We start from the raw sequence: 20,239 nt of genomic DNA, 5'->3' as shown, positions 1-20,239 counted from the left end.
TCCAGGTTGATAATATGCTTACCCTGACTCCCCTGAGGAATTCCAGTGTGAAAATATGCTTACCCTGAGGAATTCCAGCCTGATAATATGCTTACCCTGAGGAATTCCTGGTCGATAATATGCTTACCCTGAGGAATTCCAGCCTGATATGCTTACCCTGAGGAATTCCAGCCTGATATGCTTACCCTGAGGAATTCCAGCCTGATATGCTTACCCTGAGGAATTCCAGCCTGATATGCTTACCCTGAGGAATTCCAGCCTGATAATATGCTTACCCTGAGGAATTCCAGCTTGATATGCTTACCCTGAGCAATTCCTGGTGGATAATATTCTCACCCTGAGGAATTCCAGCCTGATAATATGCTTACCCCTTACCCTGAGGAATTTCAGCCTGATAATATGCTTACCCTGAGGAATTCCAGCCTGATAATATGCTTACCCTGAGGAATTCCAGCCTGATAATATGCTTACCATGAGGAATTCCAGGCTGAAAACTACCCACACCTGAGGATTTCCGGGCTGAACACAGTCCAATACCTGAGGATTTCCAGTGTCCTCGATAGGGGGGGTACGCATATTAAATGATATAGCCCATTGCCTATATATGATGAAATGCGATAATTGGAAACAATACGAAAGGTCGAAAGCGGGTCGATGTTGCTACAATAATTTTACAACTAGTGGTCCAAACTAAAAGTGACAATTTAGTTGGTTTTAAAAACTATGTGACACCTTTAATATTTCATTTATATGCAGTACAGAACTATATATACAAGTTATATATCGTCAGTCTTTAATTGTAACATTTGGATTTGGACCTATTGTATGTATGTACAAGATTTAAATGTATTCCAATAAATGTTTGAAGTTTATCCCACATTGGCAAAAAAATCACAAACTGCTTGCAAGGGCTGCATGATTGAATAAATTAGCCAAACTGCCTAAACACAGTTGCATATTGCCAATGGCAATAGTGTTTTTTTTTTCCTTTGAGGGCAAAATTTAACAATACATATAAATGTCCTATGTTAATAACACTACTATTGGCAGGTTTCAGGTATTGTTTTCATAGTGATTTGAGTGGGGGTCAACCTTAATTGCTTCAACCGTTATGCTGAACAGGAGTGAGCAAATGATACAAAATTGCATATATTTGCTATGAAGCACAAAGCCAACAAATACAGTGAACAATTAACTCACTCCAATTTACCGTCTCGATTTCAAGGCATCACTTCCACTGGAATTATGACGTCACATGAAACCCAAGAATGCATGACAAAATTCTGCAGGGTTATATGGCAAGACTATAAAGGGCATCAGCTGTATTATTAGTTGTATATACCGTATATTTTTGGGTTTATTTATATTAGGTAATAGTCTCAAAAAAATTTAGTATAAAGTAGCTATCAAAATTACTCAATAAATAACAAAGTTTAATGAAAACAAATGAATCTCCCTGGCTCATGGACTAGAGGGAGCAAGAAATGGTGTTTCTGCAACTGGTATCTTAAATATCAAACATTTCTGTACATCCAAATTGCTCATCAAATGTGATATAACAACTATACCTATGACAAAAAACAACTTGAAGTTTCAATCTAAGGACCTTCATCAGGAAAGTTAATCAAAGATACTGCAACCATGCCATGCTTGCACAAAGTTACACAGTGCTCTAAGACTTCACAAAACCAAAATAATTGAAAATTATTTCTCTCTTACATTTATCTGCCTTCACAAAATCTACCATACTGGTTGAAATGTTTTGGGATGATGCTAAATCATATGAATTATAGTATATAATAGAGGATACTGTAATTGGCAATCGCTGTTACGGAAACCCTGCCAAATTAAATTCTACTGGATTTCAAAACACTGAAAAGTGACATCAATGTGCTCTTGTCTTCAAGTGTCATCAATTTGCTCTAACCCTCACCTCCCAAATAAACATCACAAAGGGTAGATCCTATATTTCCTAGGAAATGTGCCCCTATAATGCATAATCTCAGCACTTATTCGGTAACGTACTTCTAGCAGCGCTAGAACACAGCTTAAACGGAAATCAGAGGAACAACTATTGCGCTGGATGTACAAGTAAAGCAACGCTTGAACAACACCGCACTAACTCGAACTAATGAATTGCCTTCTATGGTAATAGCATTATCTTAGTTATCGCACGATCGGATTGTATTACCATAGTTTGCGTGCCAGTTACGTCTGATTTAATGAGGGCGAGAACTATATAAACGCTCGTACAATTACATATAAAAAAAGAAATATACAAGAGATATATACGAGAGAGAGATATATACAAAACTGTACATAGAAGGAAATATATATTCCAAAACTTCACTGGTGTGGGACTGATTGATATTACGACGATGGTACAAGCCTGAAGTACCCAATTGCTAGTTTGCTAATGGTCCCTGGGACACGGACACACCCAGTTTTACGGTTCAACGTTACACTATCAAATATATTTTTATAACTATCAGTCTATCAAATATATTTTTTATTACTTATATAAATTGTTAAAATTGTCTTTTATGGCTTTACTTACTAAATGCACTATGTTTGGCATTGATATTTATTTTCCAGACAAGCATTCATATTATAGAAATCTTATTTAGCAAATCAATATCTATAGCAAAACACATAATTGGCTATATTAAAACCATTTGATACTTGCCAGCATTCATGTTATAGAAAAAATGTGTGTATTTTGTTTGTGCTGTTAGTTGGTATGATAGGTGTTATATTGGAACACCCATAATGTAACCACTATAGCATACATAGTATTGTCCTTTACAATTATACTAACGTTATATTTCAGCCCTGTTTGCACTACACAAACTTTATTGGCACAGCATAACAAAAATTCGTTCCTACATTCAATTTTATTTATATGTTCAAGCTACCAGTACAAAGGCTGAGCATGGATTTTTAGAAATGCCTGGCTAATAATAAATGAAGTATAATGTAGAAACAGCCATACAGGACCTTTCTTTTGGTTGTTCAGTACAGGAATATGGCTGCTCTTCCTGCCATTAATTGCACTATGCAAAATTTAAGCAATTTAATGACCACTTTGCGAATAAAATAAATTCCAAATGCACTTTGATCAAAAAATCTACAGAACCATGTAATATCTTATGGGGCGTTTTCGCAATGTCCAGCTGTTAGGGCAAAGATAAAATCTTGCACAAACAAACCTAAATATTTTTGTCATAAAGGGTAGGAAAGTATACCTTAAGGCATTATACACCCATGCAGGTATTCAAACTAGTCGTATTCAAACTAGTCAAGAAACGAAGTCCAGCCGAATTGTTAACAACATTTAGTTCAAAAGTGTACTGAAAGCAATGGCCGTGGTTCCTGCCCTAACTGCAATGCAGCATACTTCATGCTCAAAATGACCACAATGTGGAATGTGCGGTCACGCGTTGGGAGGAACATTCGAACTCTCCAGTAAGAAAATGAAGTATTCTCCTCAAGCAGTAGAGGTTTATGAAAATATATTTAGCGTCAAAACCAGCACAAAAGATTATCGCTGTTTTGTTACCACCGATGGTACTATGTGGTTTTGTAGTGTGGAGGCCTGCAAGATTGTAAGAAATTTGGAATATTTCCTATTCCCAAAATTAGTTAAAATAAAACCCCGACATCCGCTGACACCAGGCAGATATCAAACCACAGCCAACAGGTATCAATGATCATTATGCAATCTTGAACAACAAGGAGCAATGCTTCCACAAGGACAAGGAGCAATGCTTGACTTTTCTCTGAACTTGATTCACAAAAGTGCATTATACACTAGAATTGCACCATCGTGGAAACAAACCAGTCACACAGAAATGGGAACGAAATTGTTATATAATTTTACGTTCTTTTGTATTACTGATTAATTACATCGATTGCGCAGAAAATTATGCTTCGCGTTTTTGGACAACGGAAAACGACAGAGTTGCTCTTTTTTGCTTGATTATTCACGCAATCTTAGTCTACCAACAGATTGCTAACGAGCTCCATATTAATTGGTTGGAACGAGAAATACAAATCATCACGATGTTCCTTGATTGCCAGTACACTATCATGATTCTCAAAATCTTGTTCAGTCAAGTTTAAGATTGATTCTTCAATGGGTGGGGTGGTAAAATAGTTGTTGAATACTGAGCTAGGTAAAATGTTATTCACAACATTCAAGGAGACTTGAAAAGCTACCCCTCGGTATGATTATATAAGATATAATCACTACAAATTATTGCAGATTTTATTGCGTTTGGATGCAATCACAAGTTTCAATTCATATATACGCTGGGGCATGCTGGGATATGACAGAACATAATTTACTACAATGATTGAACGAGCCACCACTAAGTATAATAACAATGCAATTAACTACAATGCAAAACTGAAGACATTTTTGAGAATTTTTGTACTGAACTGAGATAAATTCATTCTCATTCCTAAATTATGTAACCAAAATTTGATCAACACGCTGATTGACTTAATAAGAAGAATCTGGATAGTGTTTAGAAAATTTGTGTATATTGTCACAACCGCCACAACGTCGCTTGTGTGTGAGTTGAACTCGATCAAAATTTTTCCAATTCCTGTATACTATTACCTAGATTATTCTATAACCAGCTATCATTAGCTGCTTAATCATAACAAAATATACACAGCTAAATGCAATATCTGCAAGTTATACACACGGGAACACACACACGAATGAATTTTGTGCTTCATATGCGAGTAGTTTACAATTGTAAATCAACAAATCAATGCAAGAGATGTTAAAATACCATGCATATATACATGTTTAGTACCGGACTTGATTTTTCGCAACATTCTGAGATCACAGTTAACAGCAGGACGTCTTGGGTGATTTTGTTTAATTGTTTGGATGACTTGATGAAAACATCATGCCATAAGACGAAACAAGAAATGACGGGTTTGGGACAGGTCTATACCGATCACTTTACGAAGCGTGAGAGGACTTTGAGGTATTGAAACAAGTCTTTATGACACCAAACAAGCACATGCTATTGTTGTGGTGATTATACGACTACAAGGATCATGTTATCTGCTCATTTCAATACCTCAAAATTATCTCACGCTTCGTTGAATCTCGGGTAACCTGGCTCATGTTAACAGCCTCTTAAACAGAAAGAGAAAAACGGGAAACTTAATCAAAATCGTCATATACCAGGCAATCTCGCACTCATTTTTTAGTAAATCAGCGCTCGGAAGGGTTGTCTGTCAAAATACTAATTCATTCTGCAATATTAAATGGTTTATATCTTATGTTATTCTTTATAAATTAAATATGAACTGACTTGAAGAAATTTTGTGATTATGCATGTTAAGTAATACGAACTATAGCTCTGACATAAATTTGAAACCGTAATAAAATATATTTCAAGTTGTTTCAACCGAGAAATGGATTTTCATCACAACTACCCCCAGTCCCAGTCCTCAACCGCCATTCCAGATCACCTGGAACAACAAACATTACATTTCTCACGTAACAAATACTTATCATGCATGTGATAGTAAAGTTAATAATAAATAACCCTGTTTAAGGAAATGGAGAGAACCGAATGACTTCAATAGGTATCGACTACATAGTATCGCTTGAGAATACAAAACAGTAATACTACAAAAATCGAAAAACTTAACACAAAGTAGATCACGTCTCATGACTCTCATCTGTAAAGTTTTGTTTAATATTTACCGGAAATAACGCAATGATTTCTAATTCATCAAAATATGTAGTCGATATAATAATTTCTTGATTCAAAATCCTACCGAAGGCTTCATCAAAATCTTTCTCAGAAAAAGTAATGATTTTTCCAAATCCTGCAAGGTTTGCCTACAGAGCATAATTTAATGCTAGTAGTATTCAATCAACTTAAAATGCGAGATCTTGCAACCATGATATTATAAAAATCATATCACCATTAAAGCCATTCAAGGTGCCTCCATGACAAAGCTTTACTGCAGTTATCATAGCGACGTTTTATTTTAAACGCTGTCGACTAAACACTTGTATTTGAAAGCGAAAAACAGAATTGGAAGAGTATAGGTTCGTTTCTTGACATACACAATGATACAAGTGTCTTGTCCTGGTAATATTCTGTCGTAGGTACGACAGTATGTTTTTCCAGGTCGGCTGTAAATACGAGTAATTCTATCATGAACAGCTTTTGAATCAGCCCCTTTAGCATTTAAAACTTGTCAATATTTTGCTGCATCCAAGAGCATATAAAACTTGCCATGAGAAATGTCATTGGTGCATGGCTCTTTTTGAAATTGAGGATTATATTTTGCCCTGTAATTCGACGTGTAGCACTAAACCATTCTCAACGATTGGATAGACGAAATAGGGATAATTAACGCCAGAAGTTAGTTTGCGCTCAGACAAACGACTGGCTTTACAATAAATTAAAGACAATGACACATTCACACAACGTTATTTACTGTCGTAGGTATCTCCAACATCCTAAGTTCCACAGTTTTCTTCGCCATATCCAGAGCGGTCTCTCGCCGTTCTTGTATCTCTGTTGACTGGATATTTTCTCAAGGTATGGACGACCCTACGAGAGAGGAAAAATCTGAAAATAAGAGGATGGGACTGAAGAATTCTGGGTCGAAAGAAGACTGTAGTATATTGTCATGCGGGGCTTAGCTCCATAGTTTGTAAGAATAATACAGCCAAAATTGGATTGGCCAGGAGTCGAATTCACGATGTCACGTACTAACGACCGCGCTGGTCGAAAACTTCTCAATTCATTAAAAACTGATCTTATTATACACTGGATATACACTATACTGAAAACAAAGGCAGGGGCCTCAAAAAGCCCCCAAATTGGTGGTTAGAACTTTAGTTTACATTCATTTATGGTATAAATGGCACGCACTGCATCACAGTGAAAAACGACTTGAGTCACATAGCGTTTCAACAAATTAAGATTTGCACGCATCAAGGTTGATTCTGGTAGTGGATAATTCTAATCATTCATAAAGATATTTCCGTCATCATACCCTTGCCCATTAGGAACAGCTTACTAGCACTAGCTTGCGAATACCTTCCTTTCATAGATGCATACAAGCTTATTCATATGATTTCATTTATGATTTTACCTGGGTTTGCCCAGTTCGACTGTGACGTCATTGACGTCACAGTCATGTTATAAATCTATAGACAACATCGTATATTCTATTCTGAAGGTTAATATATTCCTCTAAAGGTATACTAAACATCGTGGGAAATACACATTACGTGAATTCATTGGTTGCACGATCCTATAAAAAGTCCAGGGATACTAAAACATCCCGTGCGCAATTTATTTATCACGAAGGAATCTGCGTCGGATTTAATCGTTGTATTTAGTCGTTTTGCATGTGTAATGCCTGATCCATCGGCTGCGGCTGCGGTTCCTAACTTGAACGGTGTGTCAGAAGGTAAACTAATATACTTTTATAGTCACTAGAGGCAAAAATATATTCAATATGTCAAATATCAAGTATTCAAAATGTCAAATAATAAAGAACGTCTCCACTTCCGGTTGGTTTAATAATTGATTACTGTAACTTATTCGGTTCCGCTATAACGGTTTTCGTTACATAACTTATATTTCACGGCTCAAGAAAAATACGCCTTTGCAGAACTATCAAGTGTGGGCACCACAAGTTAATATCAATTCCATGCCAGAACTTTAGGAGGTAAAAGTAGGTGGGGGAGATGTGTGTGGCTTGGACCCTTCGGCCCCCTGCCCTCGGGATGATGTGTGTGGCTTGGACCCTTCCACCCCCTGCCCCTTATTTTACAGCAAAACTCCTAGCCTTTAGGCAAAACGTCTAAATGGCATTAAATTTTGAAAGGTATAATAAAATATATAAAATGATAAAGTACATAAATGAAATGATTCACCAATCATGTCTCACTCTAGTTCCTACTGTAGTTTCTGGCATCCCAGAAATATTGGATTATGCTCTCAACCCCAACAGTTTGTTAGAAGGTAAACTTTTTTATAGACACTTCCTTTCAAACCAGCATGAAATTCTTACAAGAATAAGTGACAAGACCCACTTTAGTACACAAAAAAATTATCAATCATACCTCTCACTGTAGTTCCTAGTATACCAGAAACATTGGGCCATGCTCTCAATCCAAACAGTTTGTTAGAAGGTAAACTAACATACAATTATAGCCACTTCCTTCCAAACTTGCAGGAAATTTTGACAATTAAGGATAAGTGACAATTCCTCACTCCGGTACACCAATTAAAATATTCAATCATTCCTCTCAATGTAGTTTCTAGTATACCAGAGACATTGAATGGTGTCCAATCAGAAACAGTTCGAAAACCAACCAAAGAGACACAAACCTCAGGGATGATGAATGACATCCATTACTTCTAGAATGATGAAAACAATTTGATATGAACAAATAAAGTCATTATTTTTAAGTATATTTTCTTAGGTAAAACCTTCACTTTTGTATGACTTTTGTAAGAAAAATAGTGTATAATGTCTCTCTTATGCTAATTCTAAACTTGTGACATAATAATAGGATATATAAGTAATATAAGAGTGAAGACTCTGTCATAAGTAATGACAAAAAGTTGCAAACAATTGAAAGCAATAAAATAGAATAGGGAATGAATGGAAAAGACCAGTAGACTCATGAATGAAATGAAAGTTAAGTGAAAAGGTTGATTCTTTTAAATATTATTAGACCACATGTTTATGCAATTATAAATTTCTGAACTGCCTTTCCAGGCTTAATTTGAATCTTGTGATATTAGGACAATGATAGTCCAAGTATGTATTGAGTATGTAGTGAATTCTAATTTCATCATAGGCAGCCCAGACACATTTTCGTTCTTGTGGTGCTCGCGCATGTACGCGTGTCTACTCAGTCTATAATAATAGACGCCACAGGAACGAGAGTTGCCACAAGAATGAAAGCATTGTCTGGACTGCCTATGATTTCATTAGCGACATATTTGGGCCAAAATAAATTTATAATAGTATAAAATTACACATTACTCTCCTGAAACCTAACAACTAAACGTTTTTACATTCTATTATTATTATAATAAGTTAACTGCTGATGTTAGTTTTATCTAGATAAATTGAACATGTAACAGTAAAGAGTATATCCAGTGCAATCCTCATTTAATACCACCCTAAAATAATTCTAAAATGGTGTTGAGGAATAACACACCCCCCCCCCGTTTTGTCCCTGCCACCAGAATGATTTTTTGATTTTCCCTATTTGGCCTTAGGTATAAACTGCTTTGTTATGCAAGCTTCTCGAAAACTATAGAGTATCCCATCATGCATTACAGCAGCATGTTTCAGTAAATAAAGTTAATAAACCCACAGTTTTACTTTTACATTTTATTAAAATTAGGAAGCGTTCTCCTTCGTTGGACGCAAAAATTGTATAGATTATTTTCATATTCTGATATTGAAATATTACACGTGTCATATTACAATAGCACCAAAATCACAAGAGACACCATAGGCAGCCCTGAAATAAAAGTGCACTAAAACATTGAAAATTAGAACAAAGCTATCCGTATTTTGATTAAACTGAAACATGTATCATTTATTCATGCTAACTAAAATCCTGACATCCTGTGTATATTACACAACAGGCGACTCGCGTACCTGACAGTGTTCAGGCAATGTAGGCATTATATAGTATATATATATATATATATATAATATATATATATAATAATATATATATATATATATATATATAGGATATATATATATACTATATAATGCCTACATTGCCTGAACACTGTCAGGTACGCGAGTCGCCTGTTGTGTAATATACACAGGATGTCAGGATTTTAGTTAGCTTGAATAAATGATACTTGTTTCAGTTTAATCAAAATACGGATAGCTTTGTTCTAATTTTCAATGTTTTAGTGCACTTTTATTTCAAATAAAACCATTCACCATTGGGCTGCCTATGGAGACACTTGGCGAATTTAAACAGATAAACTAGCGGCGCGATTTTTCATTTTCCAAAAGCAAATAAATTTTAAACTATCATAATATTCTTGTAGATTACTTAAAGATTAGCCTCCTCCGCAGGCATCTCTTATATATTTATATTAGGCATTTATACTAACCCAAGCCAAATATAAATGCCTATATAAATATATAAGAGATGCCTGCGGAGGAGGCTAGGACGCTAGAGGAGTCAAAATGTTTTATTGAAAAATTAAAAACGTTGAAAATTCGTCTGTCCGAGCTGTGTCCGTTTGTAATATAACGCGCTAATATCGCATATCATTAACATTCCAATGATTCCCGAAAATTTGGCCCCCTACTGATGGAACTATTTGACTAACTCTGGTGCTCTGGATCGCAAATTTTGCTCCAGAAATTAATTTATATGCTTCTGAAAACTGAAAATTCGCGTCGCGTTGCCGCATTGCGTCCAATCCGGTCTGTGTCTACCTTAGATCCCTATTATTGATCACAGGTCCGCGCTCGCCAACTAATCAGAGACAGAGTAAAGTATTTTTAAAAGCTATATATGTTAAATATGTTTTAGCAATACGTCACTTTTTAGATTTGGGTAGGTGGCGTTATAGGTTCAGTTAATACAAAATAAACAGATTCCGAAGAGAGACATCTTATATTCTTAGTCAGGACTGAATTCCATGTGATGTCCTCGTCTTCCAGGGGACAATTCGAAAACGAGGCGTTTTAAAACGTCTTGTCTTTGTGCTAATATATATATAAAGATCAAATATAGCTTGAATTACTGCCGTACAGATTGGGATTTATAAAATCATGTTAAATATTATACATATAAGAAAATATTTTAAAATAAACTAACCCGCAAACAAATAAATATTGTAGCGTGTAAGTAAGTTACTTGAACTGATAAGTAAGGACTGGTAAGTAATACTTGAACATCATGATAGTCATAGTCACGACTGTATACAATTCACCCGATATTTCTAACAACTAGAATTACGTTACATTCTAACAATACCTGGCCTATGTCTCCTATAACTCGCCAGTCATATATACGCCATTTGTGTAGATTTTTGCTGCGTACCTTGGTTTTACTTGGCCGTACCGAAGGCAAGAAGGAAAATCTGTAATCTGTCCGTCTTCCGTCAACACATAAAGGGTCCTTCGGTGAACCGTGACCCAATTCACCAACAGCCTTGTTCACGAACTCACGGTCTGCTTCCACTTTGGGAAATCAGAAAATCCTTTTTTCTCCTTATTTTCACTAAAAATTCCTTTAAAAAATTGCAAAATTTCCTTCACATTTCCTTCAAGCAATTAAAAGAAATTATGTTGAATATGCTGTAAAAAAACCTTTTCTCAAAATAGGATCATCGTAATGTTCAATTTTATCATTGCTCTAAAGTCTGAATACAACTATACTTCGTACAGTAAACTGACAGAGCTAAAACTATAAACAGAATTGCATTATTCAAAATAGGCCCGTAGCTTCAAAAGTCATAGTTTTGGCCTCAATTGACCTTAAATGAATGAACAATCAAAACTTGCATTTAAATTTATATAAATTACGTGCATATAAAAGCGTGAAGGGAAAAGATGGCTACTTTGAATGTTTTAGATGTAATTATTATAATTTATTTTACACAATTACTATGATTTATACAAAATAGGTATTAAACGAAGTATTTCAAGTAAATAATGGCATTTATTCTATTTGTTAATTATTTTTCGGTTAATAAGTGTTATGCGCAAGGTCTATTTAGTCAGATTTAGGCTTATTTTACGCTTTTTTTTTCAAAAAGATCTAAATATTACTAATTTTGGTAAATTTCCTTTAAAATTTATTTCCTTCAAATTTGCTTCATCTTACAAAAAAATTATTTTAAAAGGAAATTTCCTTCAAAGTGGAAGCGCTGCTCAAAGCATCAATGCCGTCGCAAAAAAGGTCACAGGTGAAATTTGATTAACAGGTGAAACTTAATTAACTATGTATTTGGCTATGTATTTTAGAAACGCCCTCCACTGATGATTGGCTGCGACTCTAATCCGCTGTCAATCAAGAGTAAATATTGTTAATTTGTAACGTTTAAATTTGTAGACAGGAGTCAGGACCTCTCTCCTCCGCAGAGGCTAAGAGAGAATAATACATGTGCAGGCGTATTACCTGGAATAATACATGTGCAGGCGTATTACCTGGAATTGTGTAGGCGCGCGGGCTTTAGGTAGGCGCGCGGGGTATACATTTCCAGGTAATACGCCTGCACATGTATTATTTTTAATAATTCTGGTATCTAACAGCCTCTGCGGAGGAGAGAGAGTCAGGACACAGGCGGCAGGCGTCTGGTCTTGGCGGAATTTATTGACGATTGCGTTCGCTCGGCTCTTCAAAAACTAAATAATTTTCGAAAGTCGAAACGCGAACTGATTCTTAAACGCGAGCAAAAGATAGCGTTAAAGCTTTACTCCTTGGGAAGCATGTTTTAACCGTTCTACCACTGGTTCTACCTAATAGTTATGATACCGTTCTACCTACTATAGTTACTTTACGTGCAAGAAAATGTTGGCAAATATAAATATAAAGAGCGCAGTAGCGTTCTTGTTGTTTTATCTTCACGCTGTATTACTGTATAGGAGATCAAATTATTCAAATAGGCGAAATGGTTTCGCCTTTCGATGGAAACGTTTCAGACGTCGCCATTCGCCAAGTTTCTACCGCAATATATTTTAATATACAATCGCGGCTAGCGCATATACCTATTTACATTGAGAATTTATTTCTATCAACTATTGAGGCTTAGGATTCTCATACACTATTTTCAATGCCAGGCAAATTCACTGGGGAAAAAGAATTACTGATACACTCACACACTGCGTATTTATAAATATATAAATAATATATGATGTACAAATTTTCCGAAAATATATAAACACCAGGGGCGGCGAACATAAAATATTTTGGGGGGGGCTAGTCTCCGAGGCACCACCATGGTTGGCGCCGAGCGAAAACTTTTTGGAATTTCAATGCTCTAGATCTTCGGAAATGGCCATCTCCGAGTTTTACTTGCCGCTTTCATCGTAGTTTTTCATGGGCAAACACAACTGAACTGAAACGGCACATCTCAAATTCTCAAAATAATTTCCAAACAAAATGGCGGTCCGAAAATAATAACAATATACAACCACGAATATTCTGCTGTTAAAGACAACTAAGAAAGATCAAAGAAAGTCAATTTACATTCACTTGATCCGTATCACAATATAGGATATCTTATTAGAATTTAATATGCCGGCGAGCATTAATTTTACGACTTCGTGGTAACATAATTTGTATATTTAATCTCCCATTCTGGCATTCTTCATGAATTTTTTGGGGGGGCTAAGCCCCACTTTTACTTCTGGGGGGGCTAAAGCCCCCCTAGCCCCCCCTGTTCCGCCGCCCCTGATAAACACGACATCTATTCTGTCGCCTCATACACAAACAACGACAGTGGCATTTACATTTTCCGCGCTGGCTCTTCTACCTCTTGTCCTGGTTTAAACGTTCTTTGGTGTTTCTTTTGAAATCTAATCATAGTTAGAAAAGACACATAACTTTTATACTTAGTTTTTTTGGGGATTGATTGTATTGGTTAAATTGACGTTTAAATTACACAATAAATTCAGAGTTGTTACGAGTTTGCAATAAACGCCTCCCTTGAATAAACGCCGCCCTCGAATAAACGCTAAATTGCTTAATTGCTAAAAATTTAATAAACGCCGCGGCGTTTATTCGAATAATTACGGTATTTGTTCCTCTTGGAGGAATTGCCGTATCATGCGAGCGAAATCGAATCGCGCATCGGAGAATTAGCCAAAGCTGTACACCACAACTCTTGGGAGATAAGACTGGGACGTAGATAAATACGGTTACATACACATTTCAAATACTGGAATGGTTCGCGCCATTTCAGACTTGCGACGACGAAAAATAATAAAAAACAAAAAAAACAAAACAAAACCGAGGCGAATTTTCAACTCCGTCGCTGACGCCGGAGTAATTATACTAATATATCGAAAAACCAGACTTCGAATCATAAATAAACATACAGCAGGAAAATAATATCCCAGTTATTAGTTATTGCAGTTTTGTTATTATAATATTAACTGTTCGTGGATTGGCTAATTGCGCTGGGACTGAAAAGGGGCGGTTCCACGGTTGACAATCAGTGGCTAAGCAGAGCGAGAACGCAATGAATTTTGGGGAGGACGCGACGGAGAAATGGAGCTTTCTTTCCCGCGTCCTCTCCAAAACTCCTTGCGCACTCGCTCAGCTTAGCCACTGATCTATGTAAAATCCTGTAGTGTTCCTATATTTATCTTATTTAAAGCGCCTGGGAACGAGGCTGGTCTTCCTACTATACTTGGCAGTGCTGACCCTTCATAAAAAGACCCCAATTACACGAGAGAGCCCCTGCCATATATGGTGTATATAGCCTTATCTGTCACTTGCGTTTCTCCTGCGGTAATCAGCGGTTATTAAACGCGACAAACAGCCGTGTTAGTTCGTTTACAATTATAGACCAAAGTCCAAAGATGTTTGGCACGTTTAATAACTGGAGTTAGAGAGTTGAAATAGGACTAAGATGCTCTGTTTAATTTGTAATATTGCTTGTTTCTTACGCTTTTTCTAGGTATCTTTCCATATCCTTTACATAACTAGATCTCCCTCAATTAATGTCAATCAATCCCCTAATCAATATCAAGTCTATATTTAGCTATTACTGTCCGTGCCTATATATATATATACATTACATCTCTCCCTTTGTTTAATGAATTATCAAGTTTGGGTTTATTGCATTTCCAAAAAGTTCTCTCTGTCTACGCTGCCTTGTTGACCTTCTCACCACTGGTTCTGGCGTTGGTTCATCCGCTGCTCGTTCGATGAGTGCATTTCCTGTCGGTGCGTTCCAATCATCTTCATCTTCGGATTCCTTTGCGGCGTCTGGTATCTTCTTAAAGAACGATACATTTCTTGTCACCTTATGTCTTTGGTTTTCAGCTACTATTGTCACTCCTTTACGTTCAAGCACCGTGTAAGGAGTTGGTTCGAACTTGGTTGTAAATTTGTTTTTCTTTTTCTGTCTAAGAATGACTGTGTCTCCCACTTGTATCTCTGACGGCGCCACTCTCCTTCGTTTGTTTGCGTATTCTCTCCCTTTGTCTTTGGCATTGGAGTCATTCGATTTGGCTTCTTTATGTCTGTTTAGTACTTTAGCTTTTGGGTTCAACATGGGTAGACTCCTCTGACAGGCCGATTAAAGAGAAGCTGAGCGGGCGGTATGTTGGTAGAACAATGGGGTGTGGTGCGATAGCTTAACAGGAACCTCGAAAGTTCTTGGACCCAGTTACGATGTTCTGAACGAGCGGTCTTGATTGCTTTTGCAAAGGTTTCATAAAAGCTTCTGCTTCTGAGTTACCTTGTGGCCATTCAGGTGTTGATGTCTCATGTTCTACGCCAATCTTTGTTAAATAATCTTTGAATTCTTTACTATTGAAAGGAGGACCGTTATCCGTCTTTATTTTCAGTGGAATTCCATGTCGCGCGAAGATAGCATCGGTTTTTGGTATAAGTGCTTTAGCAGATGTACTTGTGATGATTTCAGCCTCCGGGTATCTTGATATTTATCAATTAACACTATGATATACTGTCCGGTGGGAAGCGGGCCGTAGAAATCTGCATGTACAGTTTGCCAAGGACCGTCCGGCGTTTCTGGAGTTAGTAAAGGCTGGGGTGGATCGGTTGGACCATTAATTTGGCACGGAAAGCAGGTATCGATCTCTTCTTTTACAGCTTTATCAATGTTAGGGAACCAGGCATACTGACGTAACAAGGCTTTTGTTTTGACAAGTCCTTGATGACCGCTGTGGGCAAGTTTTACTATCTTCGCTTGTAGAGTTGATGGTATTATAATACGTGTTCCTCGGAGGATTACACCATTTGTATGGTCCACTGTTATTTCATCTTTGACGTTTATGAATGGTTTTACATGACTGCTGCCCCAGTTACCAGACTCAACTGCTTCTCTTACTGCATTGAGACTGGGATCCTTTTCCGTATGTTCCTTGATAACTTGTATTGGAATTGTGGTTTGCGCGGCATTAGTCGAGATGAAGTTTATGTATTCTTCAGCAAGTTGTGTTTTGGTATCTTCGATTGCGGATGTCGTGACAGGAAATCTGCTGGGTTAACACTGCCTGGTTTGTAGATAACATTGAAATGGTATTGCTGAAGTCTTAGAAACCAACGTTCTATTCTAGCTGGAGGTTTGGACCGAGGATTGTTGTAGATCAACTGTAATGGCTTGTGATCAGTAATTAGGTTGAAAGGTGCACCGAACAGGTAAAGGTGAAAATGTTCAATGCCCCACACGATCGCGAGAGCTTCCCTCTCGGTTTGTGAGTACCGTTGTTCTACTGGGGATAATGCTCGGCTGGCATAAGCGATAGTGTTGTCTTCGTTTGTTTTTGGATCCTTTTGCGTCAATATGGCAGATAAACCAACGGGACTTGCATCCACCAGGACTGAGGTTTCTTTGGATGTATCGAAATGGCTCATAACTGGACTGTTAGTCAGAGCACTCTTTAGGTCTTCATATGCTTTCTGGTGTATTGTCGTCCATGTAAAACGAGCGTTTTTTTGGGTCAACTTTCTGAGTGGCTCTGTAATGGTCGCGTAGTTTTTGATGAACTTAGCGCTGTAGTTAGCCATTCCTAATAGACTTCTCACTTCACCGACTGTTGTTGGTGGTTTTGTATTGGCGAAAGCGTCCACTTTCTTGGGGTCTGGGCTAACACCTTTTTCTGTGAATACCAGTCCAAAGAATTCAAGATTCTTTTTGAGGAATTTGCACTTTTGTAGATTGAGAGTCAGGTTACTCTCTTGCAGACGTGTAAGTACTTCTTCTAATGCTTGGTCATGTTCCTGTCGAGTATTTCCAAACACGATGATGTCATCTGCGATGTTTTTAGCTCCTTGAATTCCTTGTAATGTCTCCTGTAGGGTGTGTTGGAAGAGTTCCGCTGCAGCATTTGTGCCGTAGTTTAATCTTTTATAGCGATATAAACCGAGATGAGTGGAGAAAGTTGTTATTCCCCGAGATGCTGGGTTCAGCTCCAGTTGATGGTAGGCTTGAGTTAGGTCAAGTTTTGAGAAAAACCGAGCTCCGTTAAGCTCAATAGAGACAGCTTCTAGAGTGGGTATGGGATGTCTAGTTCTCTGAATAGCTGTATTTGCTACTCGCATATCTACGCCACAATCGAATCTTATCGTCACGCTTTGGGACGACGACGACTGGGGAAACCCACTCCGTTGAAATTCCTTCGGGTATTCTCTCAATGATGTCATCCTGTTCTAATCTGCGTATTTCATCTTCAATTTTTCCGCGTAAATGGAACGGTGCTCGGCGCTGCGGTTGTGCAACTGGTGAAACGGTTTCATCGATAACTAATTCGATTTGTTTGTTCTTTAGTTTCCCAAGTCCACAGAACACAGGGCCATGTTTATCTAGGATGCGTGCGAGGTTTTTATCGCTCGTTGTTGGTGTGATTTTTGAACGTTCTGTTTCCTTGTTTATCTGATTTAAATGGAGACTTACGAGTCCAAGTTCTTGTGCAGTTTCAGAACTAAGTAAACAACCGCCGTCGTCAGAAGTAACAAATATGGTAGCTACCGTGAATTTGTGTTTCGACTCTGCTAAAACGCGGAATTTTCCTTCCATCTTCACAGGTGTTGTGGAATTGAAGGGATATGCTTTCACGGATGTTGGCTGAAGTCGGATATCTCGCAGTTGTTGGAACGTGTGTTTATCGATTACATTTATGCTTGACCCCGTATCAATGGTCATTTTTACTCTTTGTCCATTGAGAGCAATTGACGCTTGCGGGTGTTTTGTTTGTTGTTGACCGCGTAACAATATTCTGGACCACTACTGTCGCTGCTAGTGTTGTCCTGGAGGTCTGTGTTAACTGGTCGTAGGTCTTCGCGTGGTTTACCAGTTTGTCTATTTTCTCTCGTGTTGCTACTGCGGCACTGGCTAGCAAAATGGTTTAATTTACCACAATTGGCACATGTCTTGTTTTTGGCAGGGCACGGTTTGTTGGTGTGAGGGTAGCTGCCACCACAGTAAAAACATGTCTTATTGGATGTCTTGTGTTTTGTTTCTTTCGCGGTTGGCGTTTTAACTGCTTGAATATTGCAGCTGTCTAAATGTCCTTCAATGTCAGCTGCATGCGTCTTGCTTATTTCTTCCCGCCTGGCTGCGAGCAAAAGATCTTTTAAAACATACTTGGGGTCTCGCAACGCTTGTTTACGCACGCGACTTGACTTTCCTCCAATAACAATTTGTACCATAATTTCGAACTCTACATCTGAAAACTCACAGTTTTTTGACAGTGTTCGTAGACGCGTGTGGTATTGATCTATCGTTTCCGTGTCGCTCTGTTTTGCTTGTCGAAATTTGTAGACTTCGTATAATCGATTTTTTTGAGGCTCGAAGTATTCGGTGAGAAGTTCCGTCGCTTTATCGAAGTCGTCGTCGTTACCAGGGTCTGGAAAGTGTCGAAAGATTTCCCGTACTCGCGGTCCTGCTTGGTATAAAAGTAATGCTCGTTGGCGTGTCTTGTTTGTAATGTTGCTCGCCGTTAGAAATGTTTTGAAATCTGCCAACCAAGTACGCCATTTAGCCGCTATATTTCCTCCCGCGTCAGCATCAGGGTCAAACGGTGGCATAGGCGTGAGATATGTCGCCATTATAATATGTTTTAATCACTTGTTTTAGTCTTCGTCGCCAATGTAATATTGCTTGTTTCTTACGCTTTTTCTAGGTATCTTTCCATATCCTTTACATAACTAGATCTCCCTCAATTAATGTCAATCAATCCCCTAATCAATATCAAGTCTATATTTAGCTATTACTGTCCGTGCCTATATATATATATACATTACATCATTTTAGCTACTATAAACGTCAATGTGAATATTACCGCGTTAGTAATCCAACAGAATGCGTTTTATTATTACTCCGGCGCCAGCGACGGAGTTGAAAATTCGCCCTGGTTTTGTTTTGTTTTTAAAAAGTTTTAACAAATGTATATGTTGCTCATTGAGTAGATAAATATAAGTGCTTTCCTGCAGTTATTTGAGCAAGAAACTCCAAACAGATGTTTTTTTTAGCTCCAAATTAATCACTTTCCGAGTAACTAACACAACAAGTAAATTCAAGGGTGCTGGGGCAGCCTGCCCTATATATGCTCATGGAGATTGAATGTATGAATCTTATCAGTCTAACTTTTCCGTTAACAAGTTAAGATTGTCTAGTTTGTTGCTGTTTGTTCATATTTTAAATAATTGAATAAGAACAGACTTATCTGGCAGATATACACATAGCAGGCCTTAGCAAACTTTCCCTGCTGAAGTTCTTGCAAACAAGCATTTTGAGTAGCCAATGCTAGGAAATTCTCACTAGTTGCTTGCTAAAAACGAAAAGATGTTATCACACTACCATACAACATGGTCCAGGTCAAAGAAAAATACAATCAATCACATGTAATCACCATAATTTTCTTGATGAAATAGATCAAAAACACGACAGCCTCTATATATAGAGACTAATCACGTATATTTTTAACTGAATTACAATAGTAATTCTATGGAAATTTCGGAGTAAATCGAAAGTGCACACTCAGTTTGACGCACCCCTATCTATTACCCATATAAACACATAGTTATTTTTGCTTTAGTGTGGAGATGTTCGTTTGAATTTTTTACACCGTCTGGTCCAGAGCATTTACAATATTTTAAAGCAATGACACAATCACACAACGTTATTTACAGTCGTAGGTATCTCCAACATCCTAAGTTCCACAGTTCTCTTCGCCATATCCAGAGCGGTCTCTCGCCGTTCTTGTTGAAGCCAATACAACATCTCTGTACGATCACTGGACATTTTCTCAAGGTATGGACGACCCTACGAGGGAGGAAAATAAGCAATGGAATGAATTCAGAACCACCAACTATTTCCTGGAGGGGTGTGGGGAAAGGTTCACGCGCAACCCAGCCATAGGTGGGGTTACCACGATTGAGAACATTTAAGAGTTTCTAACTGAGGCATACAGTACTGGAGCCGGTTGTATTTTTTGATTTATCCACCGTTTAAGCTAGAACTTGACGCAAACTTGACGCAACCCG

At 37.6% G+C, this 20,239-nt stretch overlaps 2 protein-coding genes and 1 long non-coding RNA gene across 5 annotated transcripts in view; all 3 read right to left on the bottom strand.

The window, feature by feature from the left end:
• Positions 1-5,211: 5,211 nt before the first annotated feature.
• Positions 5,212-11,167, bottom strand: LOC114541008. Its single transcript, XR_003689180.1, has 3 exons — positions 11,033-11,167; positions 8,123-8,420; positions 5,212-6,596 (listed from the first exon to the last, which is right to left on the bottom strand). It is a non-coding gene; the product is annotated as an uncharacterized LOC114541008 (long non-coding RNA).
• A 6,732-nt stretch (positions 11,168-17,899) lies between these two features.
• On the bottom strand, positions 17,900-18,802 carry LOC114541021. The gene has a single exon (XM_028561012.1). It carries the CDS (start codon positions 18,800-18,802, stop codon positions 17,900-17,902), a length of 903 nt encoding a protein of 300 aa, XP_028416813.1.
• Positions 18,803-19,610: 808 nt separating this feature from the next.
• LOC114541001 (coiled-coil domain-containing protein 87-like) overlaps positions 19,611-20,239 on the bottom strand; it is a 65,272-nt gene continuing 64,643 nt past the window's right edge. For 2 of the 3 annotated variants that reach the window (XM_028560994.1, XM_028560996.1), the window contains one exon: positions 19,611-20,018. In XM_028560994.1, coding sequence (XP_028416795.1) covers positions 19,866-20,018 — 153 coding nt within the window. In that variant the 3' untranslated portion in view covers positions 19,611-19,865. The remainder of the gene's footprint in view (positions 20,019-20,239) is intronic. The other variant, XM_028560995.1, reaches the window with a different exon arrangement.

The sequence above is a fragment of the Dendronephthya gigantea genome, unplaced genomic scaffold (assembly GCF_004324835.1).
Source record: "Dendronephthya gigantea isolate DGI-Jeju-01 unplaced genomic scaffold, DenGig_1.0 000260F, whole genome shotgun sequence".
Taxonomy (NCBI): domain Eukaryota; kingdom Metazoa; phylum Cnidaria; class Anthozoa; order Malacalcyonacea; family Nephtheidae; genus Dendronephthya; species Dendronephthya gigantea.
The sequence above is the reverse complement of the archived record's forward strand: the minus strand, read 5'-3'. Positions and strand labels throughout refer to the sequence as shown.